The 15,037-nt window shown below is 51.3% G+C and overlaps 2 protein-coding genes across 2 annotated transcripts in view; one reads left to right on the top strand and one right to left on the bottom strand.

Annotated features, from left to right (window-relative positions):
* LMX1B (LIM homeobox transcription factor 1 beta) overlaps positions 1–8,144 on the top strand; it is a 117,191-nt gene extending 109,047 nt beyond the window's left edge. The window contains exons 8-9 of the mRNA XM_061550667.1: positions 484–672; positions 1,453–8,144. Coding sequence (XP_061406651.1) covers positions 484–672; positions 1,453–1,613 — 350 coding nt within the window. The 3' untranslated portion in view covers positions 1,614–8,144. The remainder of the gene's footprint in view (positions 1–483; positions 673–1,452) is intronic.
* The window catches only part of LOC133341875 (pre-B-cell leukemia transcription factor 1-like), an 801,687-nt gene that overhangs the window by 209,243 nt on the left and 577,407 nt on the right, over positions 1–15,037 (bottom strand). The window lies entirely within an intron of this gene.

Here is a 15,037-nt window from a genome sequence, read left to right on the forward strand (position 1 = left end):
GTACTGGCAGTAGTGGCACTAGCAGCAGTAGCAGCAGTGGTGCTAGCAGCAGTGGTACTAGCAGCACTAGCACTAGCAGCAGTAGCAGCAGTGGTACTAGTCATAGTGGTACTAGCAGCAGTAGCAGCAGTGGCACAAGCAGCAGTGGCACAAGCAGCAGTAGCAGCAGTGGTGCTAGCAGCAGTAGCAGCAGCAGTGGCACTAGCAGCAGTAGCAGCAGCAGTGGCACTAGTAATAGTGGTACTAGCAGCAGTGGCACTAGCAGCAGTAGCAGCAGCAGCAGTAGTAGTAGCCATAGTAGCAAGAGTCTGCATGACATTAGCAGCTGGAGCAATACTTGTAGCGGTAGTAGAAGCGGCAAGAGCAGTAGCAGCAGCAGTGGATTGATCATGTATGACGACGACGACGGTGACGACGACGACGGTGATGACGATGCTGACGATCGACCGCTCTCCCCCCCCCCCCCTGCACGCGGCCGCGCAGTGATGATGGACGTGTTCTCGCCGTCGCCCGTCGACATGATGTCGGGCGCCATGGAGGGGATGATGTCGCCATTCACGCAGCTGCCGCACGCGCACGTGATGGAGGCCGCCTCCTCCTCGTACCAGCCCGACCCCTTCCAGCAGGGCCTCACGCCCCCACAGATGCCCGGCGATGCCATGAACCCCTACGGTACGGAGTTCCCGGAGCACGGAGAAGAGAGGCGGGGTTAGGGGCAAGCGCTGGGCACGCGTGTTGCCCATATTAAGGGCGCTCCGGTGGCGAGATGTTAACTCAGGAGGTTGTGGATTCGATTCCGACCCCGATGTCTGTGTATTTGGAGTTTGCGCGTCTCTCTCCGCGTGGTCGCGTGGACTTTTCTCCGGGTCCTCCGGTTTTTCCCCTCCACATTTAGAATCAACATCACGCGTTGAAAGCAATTTGGCTGCAATGCATTTCCATACAATAAGCCACTTCGTTGAGCTATCATTTGTGGCCAGGTCACTTCTGAAAATGAGTTCATTAGCTCAGTGGGCCTTACCCGGTATGAGAAATAAGTTGTAAAAAATTAACCCGTAAAAACAAAGTTTTTCACTATAAATCCTTTATATGCGTGGCGGCTAGAGTCCTCTTGTCCTCTGGCTTGAGATGGCTGCCACCTATGGGTAAGATGATTGCCTGCCACCATTAAGCAATTGGTAATTAAATATAATTATTTTTTTCCTAAAATGTTGAAAATTTTGTTAAAAAAATTCACGAAAATAAATTGTCATGCACAACGAGTCTGCGTGCAAAATGTCAGCTCGATTGGATCACGGGAAGTGGGTTAAAAAACGACCGAAAGATTTGCACGTTCGTAAGCGCGCAAGCAAGCAATCAAGTGAACTGAATATAAAGGATTTAAAAAAATAATAGCTTAACCAAATGTCGCACTGACGGTGACGCTTCCCCCCTTTGTCGTCGCGGCGACAGGGAGCGACCCCATGTTTCAGGAGATGGAGGGCGACACTTCGCTGAGCGGCCTCAGCGACTGCCTGCTGGCGTGTGTGGAGCCCATCACCGCCCTGCAGCCGCGCGTCGGCAACCCCATCGACCGCCTCTACTCCATGCAGAGCTCTTACTTCACTTCCTAGAGGCCCCGTCACGCCCTGCGCAGCCCCCTCCTGCCCCCCCCCCCCCCACCCCTTGCCCTGCCTGGTCAGTGTGCGTCGTCGCACCTCCTCGCCGCTCCACCAAAGAATTACCGATCACCTCTTCCGGTCCATCTCTAGGTCACGCTCTCTCTTCTTGTGCTCTTCCCCCCGCCTCTCTCTTTCTCTCTCTCTGTCTCGTTGCTTGTCTGTGCATCACGCACGGAGCTGTCGGTCTACTCTCCTCTCTCCCGTTCTCTGTTTGCTCTTTTTCCCCCTCTCTCACTCGCCTCTCTCTGCCTCTCTGTGTCTCGATGTCCCTCACTCTGCCTCTGTCCCCGTATCACTCCGTCTCTACTCCGTGTACCGTATCACTCCGTCTCTACTCCGTGTACCGTATCACTCCGTCTCTACTCCGTGTACCGTCTACTTTTCTCTCCCCATCTCTCCGCCTTCCTTATCCGCTCGTCTCCGACCCGCGTTGGTGTCACACCCAACGAGGCGGGAGCTTCTGCTTCATCCAGCAGTGGATGGCGGTTGGCGACGGCGGTGACGGCGATCGCGACGAGGCCGATGATGGCGTCTATTGACGGCGGCGCGGAGGAAGGGAAAGGCCTCGCTCGCAGGCCGCACCGAAACCACCCCCCCTCCCCCCCCGTGACGAATCGCTCTCGTTTGCGCCACGCGGAGAAAACACCGTCAGTCTAAACGCCGCCCAACCGAAGCCGGTGACGTCTCCGCCGCGCCGGAGAATTTGCTCGACTGAGACGGAACGTGGAACGCCATCGCGGGACGGGACGGGACGGGGGGGGTGGTTGAAGGAAGACCGGGAGAACTCTTAGCGGGATGAGGTTCCCCGCCATCAGGACGTACGCCCGAGCAAGACGAACCACATTCCACTGCATCGGCAAAAACTGGGGACTGCCCAATCGCGCGCTTCCCGTTCCGCAATTTACCATTCACTTGGTTTTCATTTTGTTCACGCGAGCGCAGCCGCCACGCACAGCGGAGCAGCAGCAGCAGCACTGGGACCCACCCTGGGTGGGGCTCGTCGTTTGACGTCTTCACCACGGAACCCGCCACGCTACACAAAAACACAAAAACACAAACCGACACGCAAGCGTCGATGTCACACGCGCGCGCTCGTCACTCACGCACGCGAAGCGTCGCCCTCGCACGCATGCACATGAGCATCGTCCGATCTGCCTCTCGGACCGCTGCTGGGGCAAGTGTCATTGGCGAGCGCCTGCGTGAAGCCTGCGCTACGACCCCAGGCCAACACCGCGCTCCGATGCCTGGCACGTCAGAGGGGTGAGGGGTGGGGGCGATCGGCAAACGAACTCTGACTTGGGCTTCCTCGAGATCGAAGTCGAGCAACGTCGGCAATGGTGGAGGCGAAGGGCGATGGGGAAATGCGAGGCCCCTGGTCTCACCGCCCCCTTAACGCGCTGTGCCAATGCAGAGATATCGACGTCACAAAGACAAAGATCCCCTCCCCCACCCTTGTATAGCTTCATACACTGTTAGGGCAAGTGCTGTTAGTGATTGCCTATTAAGGCCAGCACAACGTACGAGGCGGTGGTGGTGGTTCCAGCCCACATTTGTCCCCCCCCCCCCCCCCATTGCTGGTGTTTACCCCCCACCCCACACACCACACCAGACTGAGTTGACCTCTGGGGAAGCCCAGGGACTGGTTCGAACATCGCTCGCCCACTGATGTTAGCTGTAGCCAGGAATCAAACTCAGGTTGTCGGGTTAGTAGCGTGGCGTGCCAACCACTTTGCTACTGCTACCCACGACAGATGGATATGCGCAGACGCACGCACGCACGATGTACAACATGTGCACTCGGCACACTGACACACTCGGGTTGTCACCTCTAAGGCGCAATAAACCCCGGGTGCATCGTGGTAACAGGAATTCATCGCAGTGCCAGAAGCAGTAAATTGCATTTGTAAACGTGTAGATGCATTTTTTTCTGGAGTGGTGTGGCTGTCATTATCATGATTACGACGCAACTGACAAATTCTCCAGGACAGGAGCTACCTCAAGCAGAGGCAGAAAGAGTATCCTGCGAATAGCCAGTAGAGGTGGCAACCCTACTAACCACACACGTACACACAAAGCGAAAGATCCCCCGCGTATAGTCTTTACAGAATGTTGGGCCAAGTGCTGTTAGCGAGTAGCACCTATGAAGGATGGCACGGCACACGAAGGGGTGGGTGGCCAGCACCACGCCAGGCCGCCTTTGTCTCCCCAGTGGCGATGCTTTTACACACAGCACCAGGTACTCATTTGAGGCTGAGTCGACCTAGGGGGAGGCCCAGGACCAGTTCAGATAGTCGTCGCCGGTGTTGGCCGTGAGCGGGAATCGAACTCGGGTCGCCAGATTCGCAGCGCAGCGTAGCGCTAACCGCTACACCACCGCTCCACACACACACACGATTAGCACGGTTGGCTACGTGCGGTGCGAAAGAAGATCAATGTGCAACACACACGTACACAACTCACAATCACATTCCTGAGCGAGTCGTTAGAGGCTGTGAGCTGCCGGCTGAGTGTTACCTCGATGCGCCCCCCAACTTCTCTACCCCCCCCAGGAGTGTGGAGCCCCCCGCCCCCCCTCGCCCCCCCCCCCTCGCCCCCTCCCCCGCACCGCCACCACAGTTCCAACATGCACCCCTCCTCCCCCCAAACTCCGTGAAGTCTCGATTATTCACACGTCTGTGCAATGTATACACAATGATTGGTAGAGTTTCCCGAACTGGAAAACAACAACACGATGTATGACTCGAAGAAGAAGAAGGAGGAGGAGGAGGAGGAGAAAAACTTTTTGAAAATGTTTGAGAAAAAAAATATTTTAAAGTGAAAGGAAATAATTGAAAGAATTTCGTTTTTGTTTCTCGCTTAAGTTCCTTCCAAATTGCTTCATTTAACTGTATATTGTGAAGTAGCGTACTGTAAATATATATAAAGTATATTTCACTATTTATATGACCAGTTTTTAGTTCAGCAAGCACCATCCATTCATTCCTTTTCTTTCGTTTAGGGCCTCCGCAGTTTGTGATGAATTTATCTTTGGCTTCCCCAGGGGGTTCGGGGTGTCCTTTGTGTCACTTGCCATGCCAATTAGCGCACAAGCATTCCAGGGGCAGTCTCGTTGTTGCACAGTGGGCCTATAACTCCGACTCATGGCATTTGATTGTGCGGGATTTTGGGAGACCACAATTTTGTTCGGATTGAAGCAGCAGCACATTCGGCCGCGCCTTTTGCGAGATCACCCTCGGCCAATTAAGACGGTAGCTTTTCGCAATCGTTGTGTTCGGAGTTGAGAATGCAAAAGAAATCTTGAATCGCAGCTTCGTCAAGTAACGATTTAAAGTTTTTTTTTTATGAGCCCAGATTGACGGGCAAGGCGGGGGCAGACATTTGCGAGAATTTTAGTTCATGGCAGTGTTGGGACAAAACCGTTGAAGCTTTTGTCAATGTTTTGTATTACCTTATGAAAAAAATCATTTTCTCTTTTAAAACAACAACAACAACAACAGGACAACCCTGGAACTGGATGATAATTGCACGGGTGTTTCCTCCAAAGATGGTGTTTAATTCGTGAATGTTTCCCAGGTGAAAGTTGTAAAATCGTTGAGTCGGCACCGCTATCAGCCCCTGTCTTGTGCCTCATTCACAGCCACAACAACTCCTTCCTGCAAAAACAGTGGCATTTGTGTTCGGTCGGGTCAGTGAAATCACCACCGTTACGCTACACATTTATTTATTGCCGGTGACGTTGCAATTACTGTCGCTATTTTTCTTTAGTTTTTTTGTTACAATAGACTGGTTCCATTTTTTGGAGACTTTCCAGCAAAGAAAACGTTGCACATGAACCCAGGTTACAGAGCTGTTCTCTAGCACCCGGGAACGAAACCAACAGTGGAGGTGACAGCGATTCAGTTTCATCCAAGCTTTTCACCGGTTTTATCCACAATTCTCTTAATTGTTTAGCAGCTGCCACTGTAAGCTAAACACTCACAAAGGAGGCGGCACAATAATTGGGTCATATTTATACGAGTATTTATTAGGTTGTACTACTTCTGACTGTGTTCTAGAAAACCAAAGCCTGCAGTAGGCCTCACTTGATGGGAAACCTTGGCTTACTGATATTTTGTGTTAGCAGTTGTTTTGTCGCGAAGAGGAAGGGAGTGAAAAGGAGGGGGGGTTGCACTGTGTGCTGGCAAGGGGTAGTGATGTGATTTGCAAGTGGATAGCGAAGCAGGGAAATTCTCCTTGAGACACGGAGGCTATGTGTTGGAGTGAACGGCTCTTCTCGTGGTGGCGTTTCCTTCATCATTTCGCTCCCCGTGGGATCACCTCGTCTGGGTTGAATGCACAATGCAAATAAAAATCATTCGGCGTAACCACTTTGTGATATAAGTAAATACCACACAATCCCACAGTTTTTGTGTGTGCGTGTGTGGCTTTCAGGAGAAAATAACTTTTTTTTTGGCTGCCATTTATCTCGTGTCAGTCTGCGGAGCAGCGATGCGTTAAACCCAAAAGCGAGCAGCGTTCCTTAAACTTTGCAAATGAAAGCAATTGTAATACATTACATTTTTTCACTCTGACAACGAAATGACGGCCAATTTGTGTCAAAAACGGCAACGGGAAATTTGCCTTGGGATCATTCTGCAACGACCGCCGGCATTGTTACATCGGCAAAGAAACATCCTCCTGACCCCCCCTTTGCAACATATCCCCTCTCTCATGTCTCCGCGCAATGGGACCCATTTGCTCAAAAGTGTAATCTTAATTGGAGATCAGTGCTGGCATGTTAACCCGCGCTCGTTATTCAATCAGTCCCGAGGTCACCGCGTCGAACCCCGCGTCGGAGATAACGCGGTCCGCACACGCGCGCACACAAAACACACGGAGCCAAAACGCGAAATTCGATCATGAAACAAATCTGTGCGGAGGTAAAGCTGAGAATAATTGTGCAAGCCGGGTGGGTTTTTTTGTGTAGCTGTTCTTTATCTCATTAAATAAAACATATGGGTGGGGGGGGGGGTCGTTTTGTTAAACAAAAGATAACGGCCATCCGTCGAAATGGATCATGTGAGCGAATGGAACTCTGGTGCCCTCAGCGTATGCAACACAATCGCTCGCTACTTACCGTGGGTACCTTGGCGGTTACAAATTAAATGATGGCTATCAGAGTCCACCCTTGAGCTTGCATTACCTTGCCGCCGCTGCTGAGAAGTTAGGGGGTGGGAGGGCACCACCAGGTCTTAAAAAGAAACCCGTTTGAACAACACAGTTTTCAATAAATAAACCACACACACACACAAAAACGTATAAACGATATTTTTTAAAACGTGAAATTTTACTCATTCGAGGCTCTGAAACGGAGTGAAAATAATCTCATTGGAAAGCGAGGGGTTGTTGTGGAAAGGTGTTAAGTGTTAAACGTATTTATACACACACATCGCGCTGAAAGGTTTTTCGTTAAAAGTGAGGTTGACAAACCCGAGTATTTATTTACGTTTCGTATTTTTTTTAAAGGATAACACGCGGAGAGGTTGGCTTTTTACGGGAAGGCGGTGCGTATGCCCGTAATCCAAAGACTTTGGGGTTGGTGAAACGCGCTGAGATCTCATGCCAGAGATACACCCACCCACAGGGCGACGTGACGGTACAGCAAGTGGGTTGCTCGCCAAAACGTTTGAGCGTCTTACCCTGCAATGTTGGGTTTTCTCGAGGCACGCTGCTTAGGATTTCCTCCCGACGTTCAAAAATTCTCGGCGAGAAATTTGGCTCGAAATTCCTGAACGGGGCCCTCCTGACAAGAGTCGTGAGACTTGGAGAGCATTTTTCTGAGCAAATTGTCACTTTCTATTCGAAAACTTTTTTTTGTTACAATTAAATTGAAGACCCCGCCATACGAATGTGGAGTTGTCACCACGGGCTCAGTGTCGTCAGTGGGCATGAACACCGCCCCCCCCACCCCCCATACGTATTTGAGGAAACCGTTTTGATGGGACGACAAATTACCGTCCCCAAACCGCTAAACAAATCTGATGGAAATGAACATTCGTCAAGATGAGTAATCTTGTTTTCACAGCTGTCTTAAATAAAGTGGTCCTCCCCCCTCCTCCTCGCAGCCGGGGACATCGATCACACCTGCCCTGAGCAGTTTTGGCGACATCAGACGAAAAAAAAACCTTTACTTAAAATCCCGCATCATTTTGAGTGAGCCCATCATCATCATCATCATCGGTGTCATCGTGATCATCATCATTATCATCATCCACAGTCGGAACATTCCCCCCCCCCCACCTCCCCCCGTGTGTTGGCTCTGCTGTTGCTGGTGACGAGGAAGGAAGAGCTTTAGGTGTGCGACTATGGCGATCAGAAGCCCCCCGTTCGTGTCTCGTCTGAGCGTTAAGTGTCGACCCGTGTGTGTGTCGAGGAAAGCAGGCTGCTTTGTATTGTCCGTGTAAATTGTAGACATGTTTGAATAAACTTTTAACTGAATCTGTACACTCACACGCTGAACTGTGCGTTTGTGCGCGTGGCCGTTGATAGCACGAGGGAGACGAAAGCGCCACCCACCCCCACGTGTGCCCTGCCAACTTTCACGGGCGCTCATCGCTAACAGCACTTGCCCCTAACAGTCCGTTAAGGCTATACGGGGGTTCTTTGTCTATATATATACAAAAAGATTTCCCATACAGCCATAACAGACTGTTGTGGCAAGTGCTGTTAGCGAGCACCTATGAAGGCCGGCACGGCACACGAGGGGGTGGGTGGCCAACACCACGCCCGGCCGCCTTTGTCTCCCCCAGTGGCGATGTTTACACACCGCACCAGGTACTCATTTTAGGCTGAGTCGACCTCGGGGATGCCCAAGACCGATTTTAATCATCGTCACCGGTGTTGGCCGTGAGCGGGAATCGAACTCGGGACGCCGATTTCGTAGCGCAGCGTAGCGCTAGCCGATGATGAGTATGATCCATCATCCTACTCATCATCGGTGATGATCTATCAACTGCTGGATGAAGGACTCACCCCCCCCCCCTCCCCAGCTATTCGACATCTGTGATCGTCTTGCGATGGAAAGATCCACGTCTGAGAGCGCCCGCACGCGAGCAGATCTCACCCTCCCATCTCCAAGGCGACTCTCTGAAATGAACTGAACTCTCCCGTCGAGGAGCGCTCCACCCCATTGGCTGCCGCTCCGTCATTGGGCTCCAATCAACGACCATCCTACCTTCGAGCGGAGCGCGCGTGCTGCCCACAGCACACTTCATCTCATCTGACATAGAGAGAGGGTGGTGGTGGTGGTGGTACAGCTGCTATCTTGTGAGCCCCCAAATTGGTTGACCCCTCACATTTTGGTTTCCTTCGCTTAGTCACTTCTATTTTCGCACCCGTTGGAATACGAAACAATATTAGGTTTTAGAGAATTAAATGGAGGGGGGGGGGGTGGGGGCACAAGACATCTGGACGGCCCTTGCAGAGTGCCTTTGCTCAAGGCGCTTCACAGAGTTCACAAAACGGGGGCAGAATGGAATGATCTCGACAAGGACTGAGGGATGAGTGACAGCCAGAGACTGGGTGCTTAGGGATCACGAAAGGGTCGGGGAGGGACGGTGAGGAGTGAGCGCAGTGCTGAGTCTATGGGCAGTGTTGAGTCTATGGGCAGTGCTGAGTCTATGGGCAGTGCTGAGTCTATGGGCAGTGCTGAGTCTATGGGCAGTGCTGAGTCTATGGGCAGTACTGAGTCTATGGGCAGTGTTGAGTCTATGGGCAGTGTCGAGTCTATGGGCAGTGTTGAGTCTATGGGCAGTGCTGAGTCTATGGGCAGTGCTGAGTCTATGGCGCAGTGTTGAGTCTATGGTGCAGTGTTGAGTCTATGGCGCAGTGTTGAGTCTATGGGCAGTGTCGAGTCTATGGGCAGTGCTGAGTCTATGGGCAGTGTTGAGTCTATGGGCAGTGTTGAGTCTATGGGCAGTGCTGAGTCTATGGGCAGTGCTGAGTCTATGGGCAATACTGAGTCTATGGGCAGTGCTGAGTCTATGGGCAGTGCTGAGTCTATAGGGCAGTGTTAAGTCTATGGGCAGTGCTGAGTCTATGGGCAGTGCTGAGTCTATGGGGCAGTGCTGAGTCTATGGGGCAGTGTTGAGTCTATGGGCAGTGCTGAGTCTATGGGCAGTGCTGAGCCTATGGGCAGTGCTGAGTCTATGGGCAGCGCTGAGTCTATGGGGCAGTGCTGAGTCTATGGGGCAGTGTTGAGTCTACGGGCAGTGTGGAGTCTATGGGCACTGCTGAGTCTATGGGCAGTGCTGAGTCTATGGGAAGTGCTGAGTCTATGGGCAGTGTGGAGTCTATGGGCAGTGCTGAGTCTATGGGGCAGTGTTGAGTCTATGGGCAGTGTGGAGTCTATGGGGCAGTGTTGAGTCTATGGGCAGTGTTGAGTCTATGGGCAGTGTGGAGTCTATGGGGCAGTGTTGAGTCTATGGGCAGTGTGGAGTCTATGGGCACTGCTGAGTCTATGGGCAGTGCTGAGTCTATGGGCAGTGCTGAGTCTATGGGCAGTGTGGAGTCTATGGGCAGTGCTGAGTCTATGGGGCAGTGTTGAGTCTATGGGCAGTGTGGAGTCTATGGGCAGTGCTGAGTCTATGGGCAGTGCTGAGTCTATGGGGCAGTGCTGAGTCTATGGGGCAGTGTTGAGTCTATGGGCAGTGCTGAGTCTATGGGCAGTGCTGAGCCTATGGGCAGTGCTGAGTCTATGGGCAGTGCTGAGTCTATGGGGCAGTGCTGAGTCTATGGGGCAGTGTTGAGTCTATGGGCAGTGTGGAGTCTATGGGCACTGCTGAGTCTATGGGCAGTGCTGAGTCTATGGGCAGTGCTGAGTCTATGGGCAGTGTGGAGTCTATGGCCAGTGCTGAGTCTATAGGGCAGTGTTGAGTCTATGGGCAGTGTGGAGTCTATGGGCAGTGCTGAGTCTATGCGCAGTGCTGAGTCTATGGGCAGTGTTGAGTCTATGGGCAGTGTTGAGTCTATGATGCAGTGCTGAGTCTATGGGCAGTGTTGAGTCTATGGGTAGTGTTGAGTGACTCAACACTACCCATAGACTCAACACTGCCCCATAGACTCAACACTACCCATAGACTCAGCACTGCCCCATAGACTCAACTTGAGTCTATGGGGCAGTGCTGAGTCTATGGGTAGTGTTGAGTCTATGGGGCAGTGTTGAGTCTATGGGCAGTGCTGAGTCTATGGGCAGTGCTGAGTCTATGGGGCAGTGTTGAGTCTATGGGCAGTGTTGAATCTATGGGCAGTGTTCAGTCTATGGTGCAGTGTTGAGTCTATGGGCAGTTCTGAGTCTATGGGGCAGTGTGGAGTCTATGGGCAGTGCTGAGTCTGTGGGCAGTGCTGAGTCTATGGGCAGTGTTGAGTCGATAGGGTGAGTGCTGAGTCTATGGGCAGTGTTGAGTCTGTGGGGCAGTGCTGAGTCTATGGGCAGTGTGGAGTCTATGGGCAGTGTTGAGTCTGTGGGCAGTGTTGAGTCGATGGGCAGTGTTGAGTCTATGGGCAGTGTTGAGTCTGTGAAAAGTGTTGAGTCGATGGGGCAGTGTTGAGTCTATGGGCAGTGTTGAGTCTGTGGGCAGTGTTGAGTCGATGGGCAGTGTTGAGTCTATGGGCAGTGTTGAGTCTGTGAAAAGTGTTGAGTCGATGGGGCAGTGTTGAGTCTATGGACAGTGTTGAGTCTGTGGGTAGTGTTGAGTCTATGGGCAGTGTTGAGTCTATAGGGCAGTGTTGAGTCTATGGGCAGTGCTGAGTCTATGGGCAGTGCTGAGTCTATGGGCAGTGCTGAGTCTATGGGCAGTGTTGAGTCTATGGGGCAGTGCTGAGTCTATGGGCAGTAATTCTAGATTTGAAGCTTTCGTGACTGCAAGGATTCATACTCTTTGGTTTTTTCGGTAAAGTCACGTAGGTAAAACTATAAATAAAATAAAATAAATTAAAAAGACTAAATTAAAATAAAATAAAATCACGTGATTAAATTTAGTAGTGTTGAGTCTATGGTGCAGTGTTGAGTCTATGGGTAGTGTTGAGTCTATGGGCAGTGTTGCGTCTATGGTGGAGTGTTGAGTCTATGGTGCAGTGTTGAGTCTATGGTGCAGTGTTGAGTCTATGGTGCAGTGTTTAGTCTGTGGGCAGTGTTGAGTCTATGGTGCAGTGTTGAGTCTATGGTGCAGTGTTGAGTCTATGGGACAGTGCTGAGTCTATGGGCAGTGCTGAATCTATGGGCAGTGTTGAGTCTATGGGCAGTGCTGAGTCTATGGGCAGTGCTGAATCTATGGGCAGTGCTGAGTTTATGGGCAGTGCTGAGTCTATGGGCAGTGCTGAGTTTATGTTGCAGTGCTGAGTCTATGTGCAGCACCACGCCCGACCGCCTTTGTCTCCCCAGTAGCGATGTTTTACACACCGCACCAGGTACTCATTAAAGGCTGAGTCGACCTACGCGAGGCCCAGGACCGGTTCAGATAATCGTCATTGGTATGTATGAACGTATGTTGAACCTCTTTCGCACCGTACCTACCCAACCCGTGCTAAATCGTGGGGGGTTGGGGGTGTTGGTGGCCGTGAGCGAAAAATCGAACCCGAGGGGGCCGGGTTCCAAAAGCGCAGCGCCGCTCACCGCTGCGCCACCGCTCCGCACCACCGCTGCTCGTGACGACACACGGCGCGGGTTCAACGTAGATGGGCATCCACGCGGACGCCGCGGTGGGGAGGGGGGGAGGGCCTCTGTCGTTGCGAGCGGCAGATGAGAAGTTCAGTCAACAGCTCCTGCTGGGATGTTTCGTGTTACCGAGCGCGCGCGTGGGGGGTGGGGGGGCAGGGGGGGGCTGCTGCACGAGGCTGGTGCCGCGTTATTGTGCGTGCTGACAGCTATTTTCGTATTGAGTCATTCGACAACGGTGACCGCGAAGGCGCATTTCAACGTGAGCGGCACGGTAGGGCGGTCTAACCCCGAGGCTGGAACTCCCTTTCGCCAGCCCTCCGTGCTGTCGGCTGCCTGTTCACGCCCAGTTCAAGTCCAGGTTCAAACCCTTTATTCCTCTGGATATGAGTCCCACTGCCTCTGTCTGGCGATACACGTGTTTCCCTCGCTTTATGCGGGTTCGGTTTGTGCGATTTCGCTCACCTATTTCGACACAAGTTTCGTTTTACTATGCGGTTTGAATCCACTGGTGTGCGGATATGCATTCCGACGTGGGAAAACGTTGTGTGCGTGTACTGTATGCGCAACCTTCATAGGTGCTCGCTAAGCACTTGTCCCAACAGTCTCCTACAGGCTATACGGGAGATCTTTGTCTTTGTCCTTTTTTGCGTGCGCTACCCGGCAGGCAGCTGCCTCGTGCGCCCCTTCTTGTTTTTTGGAAGCGCATCTACTACTACTCCCGCACGAAGCCCACTGATTCCGTACAGCACCTTGAGACGCGGCCGCATTTTGAACATGATCGGCCCGTGTGGCCTTTAGTGCGGCCCCTGACGTGCGATCATCCCCCGACAACACACAACGAATGAAGACACCACCCCACCCATCATCACCATCATCGCGCTGCTGTCAAACCCTCAATGTCTTCTTCTTTGTTTTTTCGGTAAAGTCACGTAGAAGGGAAATAACAAAATAATAAAAATAAAACATAATAAAACACAATTCTCACGACGTTTCGGCCACAACGCAAGCAGCCGTCCTCAGGTGAAGAACAGGTCTGTCGGGAAGACAGCGTCTGAATGAGCACCACCAGGCTTGGCAGCGTATATTTAAGCTGCTGGGTTTGAAACGTGTGGCGGCCCTCACGCTGCTAATATCTTATCGGCGAAAGTGGGCCCCCCCCCGCCACCTCTGAAAATGAGTGAAGAACACGTCTCTATGCCGTGCGTCCAAAGTGCATTGCACCGACTCAGAGAACCCGTGCCCTCGACCAGGGACCCACGCATTCACATGCGGACCTACTGACTCACCACCACTAAGAGGGTGGCGGCTCACCAAGCGGGAGGTTGCGAGTTCAAATCCTGGTTGGGGGTTGACACAGCCCATCATCCCTCAGGGGTCGTGTAAACGACTACAACTTTGTGGGCATGTCAGCAGTGTTGTTTTTTATCTTCTCGTGGATTGACTTCGCCCCTGCCATGGCACAGTGGAACTTCCACCACTGGCTCAGGGCTGTGAATCGGAGGTGAGTGCCACCTCGATTGTTTGGCTTTCTCGTAATAAAAAAAACAGAGGGTAATTATACAACGCGTTTCAGTGTTGGGGGTAATGACACGTGCGAAATGTGGTTTGTAGACACTAAAGTGCACAATTCATAATTAACGTCTTTGGGTTAGATCGCGTTATTTATAAATGTGTCGTAACCCTCCACCACCCGACACAGCCAACCAGCAAAAAAGTGTCACGTTGACAAAAGACAAAATAGTAATAGGTTTTTCACCCTTTAAACTGGTACAAAATCTGACACCTTTATACAAGGCATCATGTTTGCAATAACCTCAACACAAGAAGTCAAAATGCAAACAAAAAGAAACAACTCTGATGATGATAATGATATGCACTGTCCATGAAGTTGATTGGTCCACACCCGAGACAGCTTTCTTTAGAGCTTAGCCTAGACTAGGCTCTAAAGAAAGCTGTGTTGAGGTTATTGCAAACATGATGCCTTGTATAAAGGTGTCAGATTTTATACCAGTTAAAAGGGTAAAAACCTATTACTATATTTTGCCACTGGTAAAGGAGATCTCATAGTGTAAAAGACAAAATAGTTCACTACTTTAGTCCACCGCCAGAATTCTGGCGAATTGCCCGATGATGCTGGATGCAATTACCAGCGAAACGTCGTGCTACTCAAAAATTGTAAATGTTGTGGTTCCACTCTTCAATACAACGATGGGCTAAAGTAGTGAACTATTTATCTTTTGTCAACGTGACACTTTTTTGCTGATTGGCCGTGTCGGGTAGGTGGAGGGTTACGACACATTTATAAATAACGCGATCTAACCCTAAAAACGTTTATTATTAATAATATTGGTCGCGAAAGCCTCACACGTGTTAGACTAAGCGCACGATTGTCAACATAAGGTGTCCCTCTAATAGTTAAATCAAACTCGTCCAACGTTTTCGCATTAACCTACATCGATAATTACATCAAAAAATAATGACATTGTTGTTCTCCTCTCTTTACAAATGCACACACGCGACATTGTCCAAAAAAATAAACGACAGTCGATTCTGCCGTGTTTTCTTTTTCACATGCAAAGTGTCATTGTGTTTGTCAGTGTAAGGTTGTATGCATTGTTACAGACTCGGTCCACGTCACCAACGAGAAGAAAACCAACCGTGAATGAGACCAAACGGACCG

Source organism: Lethenteron reissneri, chromosome 12 (assembly GCF_015708825.2).
Source record: "Lethenteron reissneri isolate LAM-NWPU_2019-01 chromosome 12, ASM1570882v1, whole genome shotgun sequence".
NCBI classification, from domain to species: Eukaryota; Metazoa; Chordata; class Hyperoartia; order Petromyzontiformes; family Petromyzontidae; genus Lethenteron; species Lethenteron reissneri.